The following is a 22121-nucleotide window of genomic DNA, read 5'->3' as shown; positions in this document are numbered from 1 at the left end:
TCATGGATTTGAACAAATTGTTAATCCTTTTGTCATTTATATGCAAATATTTTCTCCCAATCAATGGCATATCTTTTAACCTATTTTGTGGTATCTTTAAATGTTTGTAGCTTTAAAAAAAAAAAACCCTTTATTTAAATTTATCAATCTTTTCTAGGTTATTCCTGGCCCTTTACTATTCCATACACATTTTAGGATCATCTTACCAAGTCAGTGAAAACCCTATTGGTATTCTGATTAAAAATAGGCTGAATTCATTAATTAATATGGAAGAAATTGTCATTTTCATAATTTAATATTCTTTTAAACTATTTTAAGTCTATTTGGGTTTTCTGTTTATTCTTGATTTAATATCGATAATTTACATTTTAAACAAAATTGTCAACTCATCTATGTTTAGAAAAGTATTCTCAAAAGCATCTCATAGCATTCCTTACTTAAATATCTCCTGTGTATGTAGTAATGTCTTCATTTTAACTGTTGATATTTTTATTTATGCCTTCTCTTTTTCACGGTCCTTCCTGTAATAGGTTTGTCTGTATTATTAGTCTTAAAAGAAGAAGCTTCTGTTTTAATTGATCCTTTCCATTATCACCTTGTTTTGTATTTCATTAAATATTTGCTCTCCTCTTTTTAATTTTTTCTTATAATAAAAAAAAGATAGAAAAAAAAGAGTAATTGTTGAATAGAACATTCAGCCTCTCAATTTTCTTCCTTCATTTCTGCTGTATACATTTAATTTCTTGCAAAACTATTTGCTGCACTGTGCAAGTTCTGAAATACAGTAATTTAGTTGTCACTCAATTCTAAATATTTTATAATTTATTGTAATTCATTTTTTTGAGGCATGACTTATGTAGAAGTGTTTTTAGTTTCCAAACACATGGGCTAGGGGTTTTTCTCTTTTAATATTTTTACAGTTGATTAGTAACTTTCTTATACTGTAGACAGAGAATGTAGTCTGCATTACCTCATCTCTTTGGGACTTTTTTCCCAACTCTTTTTGTGGAGCCTAATATATACTCAATTTTTGGAAGTGTACTATAAAAAATTATATATTCTCTAATTATGTATGTCTATTAGATTAAGCTTGTAAATTTTGTTCCTATCTTCTCAAAATATTTTCCAAATAACTCTTTACATACAGTAAAGGATCCTAAAAGAAGCATCTTAAATCCTAGTCATCAAATCAACTGTCATTAAATATCAGCTAATACTAGATCCGAAAGGAAATTCACATGTATTTGCACACAGGCACACTCACGTATGCACACACATACACAAACATACGTTCTTTGTTCCCTATAAATGCTCTAAACATCGTTCCTTGAAATAAAGTTCTAATTTCTAGCCACATAGTCCTCAAAAATTGGGATGAGGCCCATATTTTTTGGCTATAAAGTTAGGTAAAGGTAAAAAAAAAATGACACAATGTCCAAAAAAATGTAATTGGGTGGTCCTGCGGTGGGACTATTACAGAGTGCTGCTCCTGCTGCCGGGGCCACACGCTGAGCCCAGACACCTGGAGCATCAGGGCAGTGAGGCTGCCTCTGTCTACGGATCCCGAGTGTGTTCAGATCTAAGGAACAAACCTTGTTTTTGACACAGCCATGTCTTTCATGACTGTATATAACTCAGACATCTATATTTATAAAGAAAATCCAAAAATTCTTTTTGACCCTTTCAGTTCTTTCTGTCTTCCTCAGATCAATTATCTTTCTTACGATCTCTAAGTAGGACAAACTACTTCTGGAGCTATTGTCTATTTTGTTTCTAAAATGCTTCCAAATAATAGTCATCAGGTTATTGGCTTTTATTTTAAATTTCTTGGTTACGGTCACACTATTTTACCTAGCTGATCTGTACATGTTGCTGGGTAACTACGTAATTATTTGTGGGGGTGGTTTCAGTGCTACCACAGTTAATTGTGCTTTGATTCACATGGGCTCACCAGAATATGCTTCCCACAATAGTCCTAATAATCACTCAAAAGTCTAGTCTTTTAAAAGTAACCAATTACCAAAGCAAAATTACTTTATCCTAAAATCTCACCTAATCAACTCATCCTGAATATTCTGTCAATATACATCTAGAAAGTGAAAACTTCTATTACTATCTGGCCTTGTTTTAACCATTACTTCAGACTCATTTAACATCTACACATCTGTCTTAAGATATTACCCAAGTAGATGAACTTGTTAGAATGAGTTCACTCATTCCCAGCCCACTAATAAACCTTGGGGATACAATTTGTTCCATACAGGCTCAGGATGGATGTGGTCTGAACATCACCAAGTCTGACGGATGACTTCAATGTTGTACGTTATTCTGAGCAAGCAAAGGACAAGCAAGAGCTGACAGTTCTTTGGAGTCAGAGTAACATTCAGTACATTGCAAAATAGAGAGATCTGGGAATATATACCTCAGTAATTCTGATTTAAACATCTCAATGTGGTTCTGAAGAGATAAAATGCCAAGTCAAAAAGCTTTGACTACAAAGAATTTCATTATTACAAGATGATAAAATCTTCTTGAGAAAGTGTTACCTAATCCAGGCTCCTGAATCATGCATGACGCTGCTAATGGCGCAAATCCTTGACTTACAAATTTTTAATGGCGAAATCGCATGTATGGTAAGTTCCACTAGAGCTGATGAAGAGGGAACTGCTCTCTCTGCATTTTGATTTTCTACTATAGTTTTCTCAGTGAAAAATCAGTACAGCACCTTCTTTTTTATTATGAAACACAACAAAGCTACCAAACCATGTAATTAAAGCTGGTTGTTAATGTTTCTGAATTCTAATCTTGTTCCCCATATCTAACTATCTTGATCATGTTCTCCAACCATTATTTTCCCAAGAGGATTTTTCCTACCAATATGATAGGAAACAATTTTTAAAAAAAAAGATGTAGGATAGAAACTTCAATCTTGCAGATAATTTTAGGACAAGCATCAATTATATCTATCTATAAATGTAAAACTAAAATAAATGGAACTGTCTTAACCCATGATTAGTGAGAAACTACTTTAACAAAGGTAAAAAGTTTTTGTTTTCCTGAAAGAATGAATAATCAATATTGATAAGAACTAAGTTCAGAATGTAATCTACATAGATATAAAACTGAACACTTGGATAAAATACAGTGATATTGTAACTGTGTTACTATCACAATTTCCCTGCATCTTTCCTGACCTCCTTATGGCCTGTTCTCACCAATGCAGCCAGTGTGATCTCGTTGAAGTCTAAGTCAGAACATCCTTGGCTCAAAACCCACCAGTGGTTCCATCTTACTCAGGATAAGAAGTGAAATTCTTAAAATGGTCTTTCCAGGGTATTTTACAGGGTCTTTCATAATAATTTGCCCCCACTTCCACCCCCACATCCACACATCTCCTCCATTCTCCTCTCGACTCTTTTCTATTCCATCAGCCACTGTGGTTCCTCGGGTATTTCCTGGCACATCAAGAACTATCAGGTATCCACTTACCTCATGGCCTCTGGGCTGTGGCCTGTAATGATCTTCGTTCAGATAGTCACTTGGCTCAGTCCCTTACCTTCCACAAATCTTGACTCCGGCCAATCCTCTCCTCAGGGAGGCTGTCCCTGACAACAACTCCCATCCCACTCCTGGCACCTTACCCCTCTCCCCGGCTCATTTTTCATTGTAGCACTCCCCATGGCATTTGTAAGATTAAACGATGCTTTGGACATTTGCACCTTACCGATTCAACTAATGATCTTGCTTCCTCTTCAGAGCAATGGAAAGGACTGTCACATATCTGTACGTTTGTGCTGGAGAGGAAAAGAAATGTTGTTATCAAATGGGATAAAAAAGGAGCAATTACCAAAAAGAAAAGTGACTCTCAGATACTTTACGTTTGAGCATATGATTCCAGCCGACAGTTACTGAGTCTGGATCTCACTTGGTAATAACACACACACATTCACACACAAACATACACACTCCCTCTCACTCAAAAGGAGACAGAAGACCTTCTAATGCAGAATGCTACAGCACGACTAGGAATTTGAATAAGATACCTTGAAAAAAGACCTGAATGAATGAATGGATATAAATTAGGGCAAGTGAGATTCTTGTACATTCTTTCCGGCAAGGTTATAAAGTGCTCCACAACACCGCACTCTCCAGAATTGAAAAAAAAAATCAAATGATAGTATACAAATTTAAATAATCCCCTGGTATATCTAAAAGGCTATTATACTACACTTTTTTTTAAACTGGTACTTAAAGTTGTTTTATTTTTTTTTAACATTTTTTATTGATTTATAATCATTTTACAATGTTGTGTCAAATTCCAGTGTTCAGCACAATTTTTCAGTCATTCATGGACGTATACACATTCATTGTCACATTTTTTTCTCTGTGAGTTATCGTAATATTTTGTGTATATTTCCCTGTGCTATACAGTGTAATTTTGTTTATCTATTCTACAATTTTGAAATCCCAGTCTATCCCTTCCCACCCTCCACCCACCTGGCAACCACAAGTCTGTATTCTCTGTCTATGAGTCTATTTCTGTCCTGTATTTATGCTTTGTTTTTGTTTTTGTTTTTTTAGATTCCACATATGAGCGATCTCATATGGTATTTTTCTTTCTCTTTCTGGCTTACTTCACTTAGAATGACATTTTCCAGGAGCATCCATGTTGCTGCAAATGGCATTATGTTGTCGGTTTTTATGGCTGAGTAGTATTCCATTGTATAAATATACCACCTCTTCTTTATCCAGTCACCTGTTGATGGACATTTAGGCTGTTTCCATGTTTTGGCTATTGTAAATAGTGCTGCTATGAACATTGGGGTGCAGGTGTCATCCTGTAGTAGATTTCCTTCTGGATACAAGCCCAGGAGTGGGATTCCTGGGTCATAGGGTAAGTCTATTCCTAGTCTTTTGAGGAATCTCCACACTGTTTTCCATAGTGGCTGCACCAAACTGCATTCCCACCAGCAGTGTAGGAGGGTTCCCCTTTCTCCACAGCCTCTCCAGCATTTGTCATTTGTGGATTTTTGAGTGACGGCCATTCTGACTGGTGTGAGGTGATACCTCATTGTAGTTTTGATTTGCATTTCTCTGATAATTAGTGATATTGAGCATTTTTTCATGTGCCTTTTGATCACTTGTATGTCTTCCTTGGAGAATTGCTTGTTTAGGTCTTCTGCCCATTTTTGGATTGGGTTGTTTATTTTTTTCTTATTGAGTCATATGAGCTGCTTATATATTCTGGAGATCAAGCCTTTGTCAGTTTCATTTGCAAAAATTTTCTCCCATTCCGTAGGTTGTCTTCTTGTTTTACTTCTGGTTTCCTTTGCTGTGCAGAAGCTTGTAAGTTTCATTAGGTCCCATTTGTTTATTCTTGCTTTTATTTCTTCTAGGAGAAAATTTTTGAAATGTATGTCAGATAATGTTTTGCCTATGTTTTCCTCTAGGAGGTTTATTGTATCTTGTGTTATGTTTAAGTCTTTGATCCATTTTGAGTTGATTTTTGTATATGGTGTAAGGGAGTGTTCTAGCTTCATTGTTTTACATGCTGCTGTCCAGTTTTCCCAACACCATTTGCTGAAGAGACTGTCTTTATTCCATTGTATATTCTTGCCTCCTTTGTCGAAGATTAGTCGACTATTATACTACACTTTACCGAAGAAAAGAAAAACCAAATTTGACCCATAGAATAATGACCATAAGGAAAAATTTTCCTCTAAGTGTGGTGGTAAACACTATAACTGGTTGCTGGAAAGGTACTGTGGAATCTTTCTCAGACAGGGAGGGAAGATTAAGTGGTGAGAGGAAACCATATGAACACAAGAACTTGGTTTTTGTACAAGTAAGGAAGTTCAGCAAGGCATGGACAGCAGCTGCTCCCCCACTGGTAAAGGCTCCATCAACTCAAAAGCCTTCACAGACAATGGGGAACAGCACGCTGCCTCCACAAGCACGCCGCCCACCAGGCCTGTCTTACTTTCCAGATGAAAGCAAGGATGTCATTCCTCTCAGATGTACTCAGTCCAATTTTTAAAAATTTCATCAAAGAAATCAGATTAATATGGATACAGAAAAAGGTAGTAGAAAAGGGGAGTTAAAGCTAAATTAATTTTTCAAAATTGAAGGCATACGTGACTAGCGGATCCCTAAAGGAGGTATTAACAGATGAAACACACACACACTCACGTGCGTGCAGGCTCCTCGAGTGGGTCTGAGGGATACACGTTATCAGATTTCCTTCGGCAATGGCTTCGTAAGATATGCTGGGGTATAGATGATAGAAAGGTCTGCCTAGTTACTTATTTATCTTCTTAACTACACCTGTCTGTGATCGGGCACTGGGTACAGACTGATTACGAAAGTGGTCATTTTGCTTTCTACCCAGACTCAAAATGTGGAATTCGTTTTCATTCTTGGCATGAATGTGGATGTCTGGTGAAAGCCGGCATGATCATCTTTAAGACTAAACTACTTTGTACTCTCTTCTCCACAGCTCATGAGTAAGTAAGCTAAAAACTGAAAAAGGTAAGGCCTTTTAAGTTAGATGTTTCTCTAAAGAAAATCAAAACTAAACTTAAAAAGAACAGGCAAAAAATTAGGCACTGCAAAGTCTTGAGCGCTACTCCTCTGAAGAAAGTGTGATGTATATGAAATATGGTATAGTTAATGTTTTTAACATTATAACTACACTGAAGAGAAACATTCCTTGGGAATTCTGGGAAAACTATAATGAGAGAACAGGGAGTCTGCTCTAAATAGAGTTGACAGATAAGACATAGAACACCCAATTAAACCTGAATTTCAGATAAATAGCAAATTATTTTTTTGTATAGGTATGTCCCAAGTATCACATGAGACATTTATACTGAAATCTGAAATTTAGATTTAAGTTATGTCCTATATTTCTGCCTGTTAAATCTGATCATCCATTTCTAAAGTAATCCTCTACTCCCATAACAAGGCAAAGCCATCAACAGAAATATTAAAAAAGAAAAAATATTAAAGCCAGCACTGCAAATTTAAAAAACTGAATAACTTTGAAAAATTATAAATAAATCCAATAAAAATATTCTGACAAGTAACCAGCAGAACCTAGGAGAGCCAAAAGACTGACACTTTTCACCTTGGACACATCATGAGAATGGCTGTTTCAAGAAAGAAATGGAAGGTATATACAACGGACTTAGGAGATCCTTGCATGATGTGTAAGATACAAAAGAGGGGAGATTACAAAGCCCTTTGTCACTATTTCTTCAATAGGCGTCCCTCCACTTTTTTTTTTTTTTTTTTTTTAGCATTTTATTGCTACAAACAGTGCCACCTTCCTCACTAACAGCCTTTCAGTTAATCAAGAATGTAATCTGGGTTGCAACACACTTTCCTCAGGATTTAAGGAAGTGATTTTGATTTTGAATGTTTAAAGGTGTAATAAAAGGTATTCTACTGAGAAACACTTATTTTCTCAGAATTGGCCCTTATATAAAAATAGTTAACACGGATTGATACTTATTTATTGATTCAAAAAAATTATTATTTAGTTTTTTTTACTAGGGGAGAGCGTGAACACAGTCCCCCACTACCACAAATTATGCAGTCAAGTTTCCCACATTTGGGGAAATCACAGGGGTCAGCACATCCAGGTTGCAATGGATAAGCCTGGCCCTGGGAAAACCACCTTCGTCATCATGGTATCTCCCCTGCCAGGTAAGTATCAAAAGTAGCTATGAGCAGTTTGGATTTTACAGTTCTTAAGCAGAGAGGTTCATGAGAAGCACCAGGGAGCTTTTAAAATATACAGATCCTTAGACACTACTTCTCAGAGAGCCTAATTCACCAGGTTTAAAGACGAGGACAATGCATTTGAATGTCTGAATGATTTCCCTAGGAAACTGCGCTGTGCTATACGTTGTTGGAGAGAACTACTGTGATAGTGTCCTCAGTTCAGACTTCAACTGAACTGAGTGGGGAAAACAGGTTAAAATGGAAGGGAGGGAGCTTTGCTAATCAATAACAGAGTACATTTAAAGGAACTGAGGGAGAAAAGCAATTTATTAGGTAAGGACAAAGGAAATAAAAACTTAACAATCATGAATATATTTTACAAATCAAACAGTGATAAAAAAAATAAGGAAAACATGGGCAAAAGTGAGTTAAAATTCAGAAGATTTTGACTTTAAATTATCTAGATGCATAAAATTTATATCCAGAAACTTTTATCCCCCAAATTTTTAAGCAAAAATAAAATTATTTTGTTGTATTCTTTGAAAATGTGGAGAAAAAAATAGCTGTTAAGAGACTAAGTTTGAAATCTGGCTTAAATCCTGGCTCCATCACACACAGGGACCTTAGATAGGTCCATTAATCTCTACATGGCCTCAATCTCCTCATATGTAAAATGAATATAATAATGATACAGATCTTGCACATATCTAATATTGTGAATATTAATTAGATAATATATAAAACCCTTTGAACCTGAAAAATAGTAGAGTTCAAAAAATATCAATTCTTATTGTTAATAGATTCCTTATCATTACCTAGGTGGCTACAGCAAAATGACTCCAGAGCACAGACACAGTTACTCTCACAGTAAAGATGATTAGAATCGGCACAGAAGGAACGGTGTCAGGCTTTAGAAAAACTAGCCAGAGACATTCTCTAGCTGTGCCCCTCAGGAAACCTGGAAACCATGCAAGTCCTATCAAAGACTGAAAAAGCTTGTCAGAAAGTTACCTTTAGGAAGGAGATGAAATACGTCTTCGGACAACTGAAGACCCCTTCGTTTTAGAGGAGCTCATCACATTAACATCTGACTTAGAATGTCTGCCCATAAAGAAGAGCTCAGTCTATCAGTTACTAGGATAGTCAGGGCTAGATGACATTTAATTATACCCAGTTTCTTCAGTTTGTTAATTAATTGTACTATTTAAGTTAGGAAGAATTACCTCAATTTTAAGACTGCTGAAAAAAAAAAAAAACAGTGATCTACACAGCAGTAAGAAACATGGAAGATCAGCTACTTGACAGTGTCACTCTAGCCCGCAAGAGAAGCTGATTCTGAAGCTGTCATGCCCAAGTATTCATGCAGAGGCAAGATGAGCCTTTTGATGACTTGGATAAAATATTCCCTGAGACTGACTAATTCTTTACTCCATGTTACTTTATTCCAATGACTTCATTAAATGTGTCTGTGGATTCCCAGACCCAGTGCTGCAGAACAGGGACTCCACTGTATTCGCAGCAGTAACCCTACCACCAGCACAGTACCTCTCAGGAGCCCCTCTGTCAGTATCTGTCAGAAGAATGAATGGCTTCCCAGCTTCTCCTCATTCAAAGAGAACGGTGAAGCTGGGTAGGACTCTGCTCTCCAGAAAGACTGTGTACTTTCACCTCCTACAGTTAGGCTTACCCAGGGTCAGCTGTTTTTGTTTCCAAGCCTTTTATGTCAGTTGCTCTCGTTACTATAATTTCATAATTTAAGCTGTAATTACACTCATGGATGAAGGCAGTGTGGAAAGAGAACTGTGTCTAGGAACACTGAGTAGGCTCTAAAACTGCTGAGGCTCTAAAAAGCCTCAAAAAAGGAGAATCACTATAAAACCTTGGTGTCAAGTTAGGTGCGGGTAACACAACTATAAAAGGTTAGAGGGAAAAAAACCCTAAACATTTACAACACTTTTTAAGTATAAGGAGTTTAAGGATTACAGGATCTGAACATTATTTTCCATTATATATTAAGTTAGACTATATATAATCAATACGGAATCTATACAGAAAAAGTCTTAGCCCTTATATCCAAAGACTGATAAGTAAATGTACATTTAAATGTTTTAAAGTAAAATAAAATGTTTCAGTTATATATGTTACTATTGTTTGATTCCCCTCAGTCAACCACCTGGTGACCAAGATCATGTTGGATAAGGAGGCGTTTTATTGTTCTTACCAAGCAAATGGTGTGGTAGTTATCATATAAATTAAATAACCATATGTTTGCATGTTGAAAAATTGTTGTTTACTCCACCTTTGCATATATCACACTGTATTATAACTGAATGCCTGTCTACTTGACAGTATCCCCCACTAAACTATAAATCCCTTGGGAAAAGGGACCATGTCAATTCCTAGTTTCACAGTGCCCAGCACTTGGTAATACCTTCTAAATAGGTGCTCTGCAAACATTTTTTAAATAAAAAAAAACTGCAATTCTCAAAAAAATCAGATGAGTAGTATTGCATGGCTCCACAGTACCAATTAATAATCAAATAACATTACATTGAAAAGACAAATTCTTACCAATTTATAGCCCCTCCATCACACTTCTCCATAAGCAATGCTTTCCAACATTCATGAGTAGATTTAATAACTTCAAGAGCAAAAGCCTAGTTACAAATCAAAAATAGACACAGCAATCACATCATTATACTAACATGGAACTATTCACAGTATGACAGTTAATTGTTAAGAACATGAGCTATGGAGTCGGGCAAACCTGAGTATAAACTCTGACATCCTTATTTCCAGCTGTGTAACTTTGTGCAAATTACTTAATCTCATTGTCCTAATCTCTTCATGTATAAATGGAATGTAATGAAGATAATCTAAATCAGAGGTTGGGAAACTTGGGCCCGTGGCCCAAATCCGGCCCGCCACCTGCTCTTGTAAGTAAAGTTTTACTGAATACAGTTAAGCCCCTTCACTTGTGCATGGCCCATGACTGCTTTAGCGCCACAATGGAAGAGCTGGGTAGTGTGACAGAGACTCTGTGGCCTACAAAGTCGAAAATATTTACTATCTGGTCTTTTACAGAAAAAAGTTTGCCAACCCCTGATTTAAATCACAGAGTCGTTGAAAGAATAAGATGTATACAAAGGGTTTAGCTTAGTGCCTGGCTTGTAAATAAGCATATACCTCTTGATTTCATCATCATGAAATCAAAGCTGTAAGTAGCCTAATTGCATAATCATTTTAGACTATCCACTGTCTGAAGATAGGAAACCTAATATTTTCTAATTTTTTCTTAATATGAATTCATATAGTATCTAAAAAGGCAAAATCAACAATAGATATGTATCTAGTAAGATCATCAAAGGAAAACTTGCTTTATTATTCCAAAGCAGAAAATTCTCTAGATTTTTTTCCTTCCCAAAATGTTGGTAATTTTCGTTAGGCAGAGCTCTTACGTATTAACTCATTTGTGCTAGCTCCTTTCTCTTTCAATGACAACTAAACACATTATGATAAGAATGAAGAAAATAGAGAGTCTTGGGAACTGAGGCTGAATGATGGGGAAATTTACTTCTGAAGAGAAAACATTCCCTCAGGTCTGCTGTTGCCTGAGATGAAGGAAACAGACATAGATAAACAGATGGATAAAGGTATTTATTAGTCTTATTGATTCACTTAGAGAGATCTCCTCAAACTTTTTTAAAAATAAAAAAATGATAAAATAATGTCCTTAAATATGAAAGTCAGTAAAAAGCACTTTTGTTGTGTAATACACAAATATTCACATAAGAACCCCCCAAAGTGAAAGAAGTATTATACAGGTATCACAGGCACATTTAAAAATAAAGATTAGCATCTTCACCTTGTTTTGGAATTCTCCATTAAAAGCAAACTGGTTTTCTGGTTTTCCCTCTGGTACCTTATAAAATCTAAACCAATTAAGAGTAGCTTCCAAGTAACCAGGCTTGTACTTCCTAACATCGTCAATATCTGTAAGTGAAAAAACAAAGACTTTTTGTTAAAAAAAGAAAAAACCAAAATCCACTCCCGTTAGTGGCAGAGCATTGGACTGGGGCAGTCAGTCCGACTCTGCTCCTAACTGGCGGCATAATCATCAGCATGTATCATATCACCTCCAAACTTCCATTTCTTCCTATGTAAAATATTACTCCTTCACTCTGCAAACATTTCTTGAGCATCTTCGGATACCGTGTTAGGTAGGTATGGGGGATAAGGAGATGAGGACAACAGTTTTTTCCTCAAGGATCTCAAAGGTTTAATTTTAAGAAACCAGGCAGAGAGACAACAAATTGCATTGAAGTGAGAAGATTAAGTGAGATGTACTTAAAGACTGACGTCATTCTGAGGACAACGGCGTGGGGGCGGCTCAGAGAATGGAGAGTTACCGTGTTTTAGATGTTCTAAGTTAAAGGAAAGGAATGTTGAAGGTAGGACAGAAAGGGCAGTGTCCAGAAGAGAACGCACTAAAGTTGAATGAGAAGGGTTTCATGTGTTCCTGCATGAAATATATAGTAAATTTCTCATTATGTGTCAGATACTGTTCTAAGCAATGAAATAGAACGACAATCAGAAACAAGTCGCTGTTCACGTGCTTCTATAGTAGGAAGAGAAAAACAGCAAATAAAGAAACAAATACACAATTTAGGAGAGAAAAGTCTGATGAAGAAAAATAAATCAGAGTACGCAAGACAGACAGTGTGGTCAGGGCAATTTTAAACACAGTGATACCTGGATGGTTCAGAGTTTTTCATTTCAAATTAGTAATAATTTACAGGATTTATTTTTAAGTTCTATTACCACATAAACAGCTTAACCAATACATTTTGAGGACATTCGTTTAAAAATAATTGGAAATATTACTGCATTAGTAATAGACCCCTCCCCGAAAAGAGGTCCCCAAGGAATGTATCATTTCCCAAAATATCAATTCAAAAAGTATAAGAAATAACTAAATAAACCTAGAAGTCTTTACTCTCCACCAGAAAGTAAGGGAAATGCAGCATAGTCCTTTAGTAATGATACATCATGGCAAATGACAAACAGACTTGGTAGCACTTCAAAAATTAGAAAGCTATAACTAAAAACAGGAGATTACACCATGCATAGGGATAATTTAAAGATCACTTGGTTTCAGACTTGCTCATCCAAACCTCATGGGAATCCCCACTCACAAAGCAAGACAGGAAAAGGTAAGCATTTTGCAGGTAGGGGTTAGACAGATAGGAATTAACCTTTTCCTTTTTATCCTTGCCTTGTGCCTGTTACGCAGAGGTTCAGCAGGAGTGACATGTCTCCAGAGGTCAGACGTTTCGCATAAGTGAAAGAACTGTGGTAAGGCGTAGAGACCCTGGCAAGCAGGAGACTGAGTATGCTGCCTAAAGGCCTGCAAATTTAAAATTTTAAAATATGTCAACAGGCCACACATCTAGCTGAAGTAATTCTGAAGCAAATAGAAATGTTACAACTAACTAGGAAAAAAAGAATCACCTAAAACTGAACACAGACTACAGAACTGTTCATCATTGTCAATATATATTTATTCAGTAAGTGATGGAAGATGTTTAAAACAGTGAATTCTGAAGATACAACTTTTTAGTCTTATATATTGTATCTTAGATCACAAAGTTCTTTGTTATGCTCAAAATAGAAGATTCAGTAAAGATTTCACTTAATTAAATAATGACTATTTTTTCTGTTTCTTATCAAAAGAGCTTCTCTTCAAAGTGAGCTTTCTATTGACGACTTTGCTACATTTGATCTCTAGTTTTGCAAAAACACTGTAAATTAACTAACACTGACTTCCTCCAACTCACTGTTTCCTTATTCAGAGGGAAAAAATATCTTTTAGTCCATTGAAAGTGAGAAACTAGAAATGCACTTTAATCAATGTCCAAATTAAATTATTTTCTATTACTTAAATCTGATTTATAACCTCATTGTACCCTGTCCTGTCAACTGTTCCCTGACCCACAGCATAAACCTTTTTTTGATCATTGCTTTCTAATACACTGACTTCAAGTAAGAAAGGAAAAGCTACGTTATCCAGCATCTGTCTCAGCTGGTATGGCTTTCCCTTCAGAAGTTATGAAGAGGACTTGTTAAGAAAAGACATCAATAATAAAAACGTGAACATTTAATAATGTTAATAAGAAGTGTAACTTTCCAAATATAAGCTAAATGTTTCCATTCTCAATTAATTATACCCTGGGAGAAAACAGCTGCATTTTCACACACACAAAAAAAAACCCCAAAATTTTTAAATAAGCAATTTAAATATTTTTAAAACCTCAACAGCAAATGCCTCAAGTCGAAATATTATATGCAACACCAACAATCAGTTCAATGAATTACTCTTCCAAAAGTATGAAAAATTCCACCTAAAATCTATAAACTCACTTACAGTTCATAAAATATTTTTATATAAATAACCTCATTTGTTCCTCATAAAACTCGTAAGAGTTGAGAAGAATAAGTAAATTCACATTAAACATAAGAAAACTACAGCTAAGAAAATGTAAAAGATTTCCCAAAATGTATGTATTCAACTCACTCATGGTAGAACTAGTACTCATAAATACAGGTCCTCTAATTCCATGAATTCTGCCTTTTCTTCCATATTGCACATTAATAATTTGTCACAGCTTTATTTATATTATTTTTCATGTATAGATGTATTTTTATTTTAGTTTTATTGTAGTAACATATACATAAAATTTACCATTTTTAAGTGTTTGATTCAGTGGCTAATATTAAGTACAACCACAATGTTGTGCAACCATCACTATTATCCATTTCCAGAATTATTTCATTACATGTATTTCTTACAATATGTTATTTTAAGAAAAGCAGCAATTTTCTAGTAGTCATTTATTCCCACTCTTGGAATTAATTTTATGTGAAAATTTCTATTATATACGTATAATTTTCAGGATGAACTAATCCAACAATAAAAGCTAGAATAATCTAGAAGAGCTCTTTTATATAATCAAGCAAAGTTTATTTCAGTTTCTGTTTTTAACTACAAGTCAAATTCTTTTAAATTAAGATCTTCTTGATCAACTCCCTGGATGACTGACAAAGACTCTCCACTTCTGTAAAATATTCTGACGGATGTCCACAGTGGTCTATCTGCTGGGTCTATCTGAGACAACTCTAGAATAAAGCCCACACTTTACTCCCAGTATTAAGTTTTAGCTTTAGAAAGCATCAGGTGTGTTTATTCCCAAAACATTTATGCCAACCGTGACTGTTCTTATAATTAGGATAGTTAATAAAATTTTATAAGGTAGTGATTTTATCAGTACAAAAAATATGTTTTTTTTCTATAAAATTAACTTGTTTTAAAAGAATTTAATAGACTGCTAAAACTATCTGTTGTCAAAGTAAGCCTGAGTAAGAAAACAGATATAGATGAGACAAAGGCCTAAAAATGTACAATTATGCATGTAGATTGCTCTGCAAATAAAAATCCTTTTTCAGATATGAGAGGTCAGGGACAGCATCTGATCCAAAGTATTTCAGTCAATTCTTAGATGAAGTGTGGGAGCAACTCATTCAAGTACCCAGAAGAGGAGCCCTTAAGGCTAAGTGCCAATATTCTGGGGTTTGAGTGTGTGTAAAATGTTTGACAAGGACAGTGAGAAAGCCCTGTGTTTGGAGCAGGGCAAAGTAAGAGTGTTAGGTGTGATCAGCGAAGCAGCCAAAGAGGACTCTAAGGGTCAACTGTGGACTCCGCCCTTCACTTCGCCATGAGAAACCACTCCAGGATTTGGGGCAGCGGAGTACATGTCTTAGGAAGATTCTATGTGCTTTGTCAGGAAAAGATTGTGCAGAGGAAGGAGTGGAAGCAGGAAATCCAATATGAAATGTGAGTCTCCACACAGGTGAAATGTGGTGAGGGCTTCGATGACTGTAGTTGTATGGAGATGGTGAAAAATGGTCAGTTTTGGATATTTTTAGCAAGCAGAATGGAAATCAATTATCAATGAAAGAAAATATTAAAAACAACAAAAACTAGGAAAGACCAGACTTACATAAAACTTAAATTATCAAAGAGCTAAAAAGGACTAGTCTGTAACATTAAGTAACAATTTCAATTAAAATACAATTAAAAGTAGTCACCTAAATATATATTACCCTACTTTTTAAAAATTTTCATAAAAGGTGTCATAACTTCTGACAGTGTAGAGCCATGATTTACTTTATAACAGAACTGTTTCCAAATCTGAAAGTTTAATTAACAAAGATTATATGAAGTCTCCTTAAGTGAAATTTTATGTTAAAACTAAAGATATATGATTTATAAATAACCATTGTTCTGTACAAATCCATTGAAAATTTAAAAATTTATCATTAAATGTTAGCTAAAAAGCAAAACAGAAAATAATGATGCAATATAACAAATTTTAAAGTTCAATTTGGTTTTTTGAAATCCAGAGCTCTACATTTTAATTTAGTTTTTCTTAATTTTGACTTCGAAACATGTAAAAGCAAAGACATTAAGCTAAAATATTTTAGTCCAAAACCTACCATTCTATTTCTGTAGACATGAGAGGTTCACAACACTTTCCACTTTTTAAAAGCAATCTTCCTGACATCGTTTTCTTTCATCAGGAATACTGTAAACCTTTCATCATATAATCAAGTTTCTTTTCAGTATAAACCAGTTCACATCTTTTTTAAAACATAACTGAATATCACAAATTGTGATGTACTAAGCAAAAAAAAAAAAAGGTCTCATAATCGACTTTCTTTCAAATCTTTGTTATAAAAAAATACACTCTCTTACACTAGGGGTAGTTTCTAATTACAAGTATTTGCCAAGACTTCCATTTTACCCAGATTTCAGACTTAAAGATACTTTCATACTCTATTTTTGCCAAATAAGTAAATAGTAATGATGTAATGATGTAAAAACTTGAGTTGGTAAGGTTCATTTTATACATACAGCCCATGAACAATGAGAGACAGAGAGAAATATCCAAAGTATGAAATCCTTTTAATCTAGAGACATAAAACACCAATGAACTTTAAAAGTAATTATTTACTAAAAACAAAAAAAATTAAGAAATTTTAAGCATAAGAAAATTATGACAATACATTCTGCATTTAATATCTTTAAAATATTTACTGATATTGTTATTAATTAATATTGAAAATAATTAATTTTAAATATTTTAAATAACTCTCTTGCCTACCAAAGATGAGCCACACCCATTCCCCCCCAATTTTTATATAATTAAATATTGGATATTAAAAACAAACAAAAAAGAAAAACATACTCTTACTTAATAAATAATTTTCTGGTCCAAAACAAAATCAAAACTCTAACTGAGAATTATTCAGAAAATAATGAGACTAAGAACACTCAGAAAGTTTCTAAGAAGAAATAAGGTAAACCAGGGAGAACGCCCTGTTTGGAATCAGCACTAAGTTCAGATCCCACTTCCAGGACTCACATACCATGTTATTGTGGGAAAGTACATTACTTTGCTTCTTCAAAAACAAAATTAAAAAAAGACATTAAGGTTGTGAGGATAAAATAATATATGAAAATCACCTAATAAAAATCAGGAGTAATTATTAGCAAATAATAATTACCATCTGTCCAATCCTTTAAAACCTTGTCCATGAGATGGAGCCCAAGATACTCAAGCAGGACACCTATAACCTTACCTACTTTTATCTCTCAAAAATAAATAATAAACAAACATGAACTGATGACTTAAAAAATTACTAAACATATTTTTATTAATACTACAGTTATTTTTAATGTGTGTAAGTCTACTAAAAAGGCAATATAGCTTGGCACAGATAATAATGCAAACAAACACTAAAAGTAACATTCATAAACTTTTTCTACAAACATACCTTTTTTTCCTATGGCAAAGATCAGGCTTCAAATGAATTTGTAACTAATTGCTTATTCAATGATAGTCATATTTATCTTTGCTTCTAGTGTCACTGGAATTTAGTTTTTATAAAGGTATTTTCATTTCTAGTATGTTTAAGTTAAATTCAATTAACCAACTTTTTCTTTAACATTTGAAACAGAGAGGGAATATATAAATAAAATTACTTTTACTACTGAAATGAGACTTGCACTTAGTTCAAGTACATTAACCAAATTATCAGCAATTAAAAACAATGCTTAACTTCCCAAAGCATTTTGCTTTACAGAAAACAGAAACATCTGACAAAGATGAGGCAGAGAATTCATGTTTCAACACACTTCCTCAGGTTAGCCCACAGCAAGATAAATCAATTATAAAAAAAAAAGAAAATACAAAATACTTAAATAAGCACCCTGCTGGATCAATATGGAACAGAAACACCTGTCAGGTAAAAGCAGGATAACCATATGAGTTAGTGTTCAACCTGGAATATTTGAAACTCCCAATAAGAGAAGAAGCAGTCAACAGAAATCAACCCTGAGTGACCCATACAAACAAGGATTTTAAAGTAGTTACTATGAGTATGTCCAAGGACTCTGAGGAAAGTACAGTCACAAAAAATGAAAGAGAAATTTCAGTGGAGGAATAAAAACCATGAAATTATCAAAAAAAAAAAAAGAGGGAGTATCTGAAATGACAAGTCATATGAATTTAATAGCAGAACTTAGATATGGACAAAAAAAAACAGGGAAGTATAAGACAGATCAATAGAAATTATCGAGTCTAAAGAACAGTAAGGAAGAAAGACTGCAAAGGCATGAAGAGGGTTTCCGTGACCTCTGAGACAATTAAAAGTGGTCTAAATACACCATATGCAAAAACTAACTCAAAATGGATTAAAGATTTGGAATGTAAGACCTGAAATCATAAACTTCCTAGAGGAAAACAGGCTGTAATCTCACTGGTATCAGCCTTAATGACATTTTTGTGGATCTAATGACATTTTTGTGGATCTGACTCCAAACGCAAGAGAAACAAAAGCAGAAATAACGAAAGGGACCACATCAAACTAAAAAGCTTTTGCACAGCAAAGGAAATATCATCAAAATGAAAAGGCAAGAGGCAAGGGTACAGCTCAGTGGTAGACATGCTTAGCATGCATGAGGTCCTGGGTTCAATCTCCAGCACCTCCATTAAAAAAATACATAAACCTAATTACCTTCCCCCAGCCTCCCAAAAAAGAAATGATAAAAAAGGCTACCTACTGAATGGGAGAAGATTATTTGCAAATCACATATCTGATAATGGGCTAATATCCAAAATATATCAAGAACTCATACAACTCAACAACAACAACAAAACTCTAATTAAAATACAGGCAAAAAACTTGAATATATATTTCTCCAAAGACGATGTACAGATGGCCAATAGGCACATGAAAAGATGTTCAACAACACTAATTATCAGGGAAATGCAAATCAAAACCACAATGAGATATCACCTCACACCTGTTAGAATGGTTATTCTCAAAAACAAGAAATAACAAGTGTTGGAGAGAATGTAGAGAAGAGGGAGCCCTTGTACACTACTGGCAGGGCTGTAAATTGGTGCAGGCATTACAGAAAATAGTATGGAGATTCCTGAAAACATTAAGAATAGAACTACCATATGATCCAGCTAATCCACTCCTGGGTATTTATACAAAGAACATGAAAACACTAATTTGAGGAGGTATATACAACCCTTATGTTCACTGCAGCATTATTTACAACAGCCACGATCTGGGAATAACCCAAGTGTCCATCAACAGATGCATGGATAAAGAAGATGTGGTATATAAACACAATGGAATAATACTTATAGTCATAAAAAAAGAATGAAATCCTGCCACTTGGAACAACGTGGATGGATCTTGAAGGTATTATGCCAATTGAAATAAGTCAGAGGGACAAAGACGAATACTGTATAATTTTACTCACACGTGGAATCTAAGAAAACAAAAAACAAAACAAATGAACAAACAAAACAAAAACAATGTCAGATGCAGAGATTAGACCATCATTACCAGAGATGAAGGGGTTGGGGGAAATGGGTGAAGGGGGTCAAGCGTATGGTGATGGATGGCAAGTAGACATTTGGTGATCACTCTGTAGTGTACACAGATGCTGAATTATAATGTTGTACACCTGGGATTTATAGAATAATAATTTATTATTATAAGTGGTCTAAAATATGTTTATTATGAGTCTCAGAATGAAGGCAAGAGAATATGGGGTGAAAAAATGAAAAACAATAGCAAGTAATTTTCTAAATGTGGCAAAAACGAAAACTTACAGATCCATAAAGTTCAGGAGACCTTAAGGAGGATATACATAAAGGAAAGGATTTTACAAAACTTAGGATATTACAGAAAAATTGCTGAATCAAAAAATAGGGATAAAATCTTTAAAACAGTCTGAGAAAACAATATATTATATACTGGGTAACAACACATTATAGACATCAAAAACAATGGAGGCCCAAGGAAAACGGAAAATCTTTACAAAAATCCCTGTAACTCAAAATTCTATATCCAGTTAGAGTACAATTCCAAGACAAAGGCAATTTCAGATCAATTAAAATGGATAGAATTCATCACCAGCAGAACTGCAATACAAAAAATGCTAAGTCTTCAAGTTGAAGTGAAATAACATCAGATGGAAACTACAGATCTTCAAGAAGTAATAAAATTCATGAGTATAAAAATGTCAAAACATGGGTAAATATAAAAGAATATATATGTGTGTATGTGTTTCTCCTCTTAATTTTTAAAAAGGCATATTATTATTTAAGACAATACAAAATTAAAGCATAAAGGATGGATAGGGGGTCTGAGAACAAATGGATCTCTCATACAACTTGCTGGTGAAAATGCAAAATATAGCCACTTTAGTCAAGTTTGACAGTTTCTTGTGATATTAAGCATATAATTACCATCTGACGTAGTAACCGTATTCCTTGGTACTTCCCTAACAGAAACGGAAACATATGTTCACACAAAGACCTATATATTTCAATGTTCATAGCAACTTTACTTGTGTTAGCCCAAGACTGAAAATCCAAATTTTCATCAACAGGAGGATGGATAAACCGTGGTGTAGCTACACAATGGAACACTATTCAGCAATAAAATAGAACAAACTACACTGGCTACACACAATATCATGAATCTCCAAAGCATTATGCAAGAGAAAGAACTCCTATGCCAAAGAATATGTGTCTCGGGCAATGTACAGGTACACTGTGCAAGAAACACAACTACAATTGTTAAAAGTACAAATGTTTTCTCCCTTTAAAGTGAAAAAGCACCTATTTTGAAATTATTTTCAAACTTTGCTCAAAATATTTTTTTTATCAATATATACATGCATATATTCATTTATTCATCAATTTAAAAAAATTATTGAGCACCTATAACATGCCAGGCACTATACAAAGCTTCTGTAGTAGAAAAATTAATATTAAACATCTAGACACAAACTTAAAATGAAATGTAACAAGACCTTCCTTGGTAAATCTACATAAATTTACTAAAAGACATACAAGAAAGTCTGAATAACTGAAGAAATAAACATATCATATTCATTAATGTGAAAATTTAATATTTTAAAGACAGCAGAAATCCCTGACAAGTGATTCCAAAAATTTACAACAAAGAATAAAGGCATAAGATAATAATGTGTCCATGCTGGTTCATCAATTGTACCAAATATGCCACACTGATGAGGGATGTTGAGGGTAGGGGAGTAGATATGTGTGGGTGGGGAGGGCTATGTGTGAACTCTTTGTATTTTCTGCTCAATTCTGCTGTGAACCTGAAACTGCTCTAAAAAAATAAAGTCTATTAATCAAAAAAAAAAAAGAATAAAGGCATAAGAAAAACCAAATACCTTTGAAAACGTAGAAAAACAGGAGGAGGATTTGTCTTATATATATTTTTATTATGAGGCTACAGTAATTAAAATAACATGGAGCGGGAACAGAAATAGACCACTGACACCAAATAGAATCCAGAAGCAAATTATCTGCATAAATAAGACTATAATACACTATAAAGGAGACATTTCAAAACAGTAGGAAGAAAAAAAATTTTTCTGTTAAGAGATAATGGGAAAGTTTGTTTATATGGAAAAACCTGAATTTCACATGGATTAAAGATCCAACTGTAAAAAATTTTAAACATAAAAGAATAAAAAGGAAGTAAAGAAAAACAACTTTTTGACTATGGGGTAAGAAATCCTTACACAAGAATCAAAATGCTACTAGCATCATGTATAAAAATGATTGATAGAATACATCAAAATTTAAAATTCAAAATATCTGTAAGCCAAAAGGCAACAGTTTTTCTGCAGATAGAGAGAAAATATTTGCAACCTAAATAATAAAGAATTAATATCCAAAAAATCCAAGCAACTGCCATATAGCAAAAGAATATGTCAA

General features: G+C 34.2%; 1 protein-coding gene and 1 non-coding gene across 4 annotated transcripts in view; both read right to left on the bottom strand.

Moving 5' to 3' along the window:
* Window positions 1-22121, bottom strand: part of PPA2 (inorganic pyrophosphatase 2) — a 79011-nt gene that overhangs the window by 9572 nt on the left and 47318 nt on the right. For all 3 annotated transcript variants that reach the window (XM_074342882.1, XM_074342889.1, XM_074342892.1), the window contains 3 exons: window positions 11591-11718; window positions 10297-10382; window positions 3725-3794 (listed from right to left, as the gene is read on the bottom strand). In XM_074342882.1, coding sequence (XP_074198983.1) covers window positions 3725-3794; window positions 10297-10382; window positions 11591-11718 — 284 coding nt within the window. The remainder of the gene's footprint in view (window positions 1-3724; window positions 3795-10296; window positions 10383-11590; window positions 11719-22121) is intronic.
* Window positions 7552-7715, bottom strand: LOC123616502 (U1 spliceosomal RNA). The gene has a single exon (XR_006724520.1). It is a non-coding gene; the product is annotated as a U1 spliceosomal RNA (small nuclear RNA).

This window comes from Camelus bactrianus, chromosome 2 (assembly GCF_048773025.1).
Source record: "Camelus bactrianus isolate YW-2024 breed Bactrian camel chromosome 2, ASM4877302v1, whole genome shotgun sequence".
Classification (NCBI taxonomy): domain Eukaryota; kingdom Metazoa; phylum Chordata; class Mammalia; order Artiodactyla; family Camelidae; genus Camelus; species Camelus bactrianus.
The sequence above is the reverse complement of the archived record's forward strand: the minus strand, read 5'-3'. Positions and strand labels throughout refer to the sequence as shown.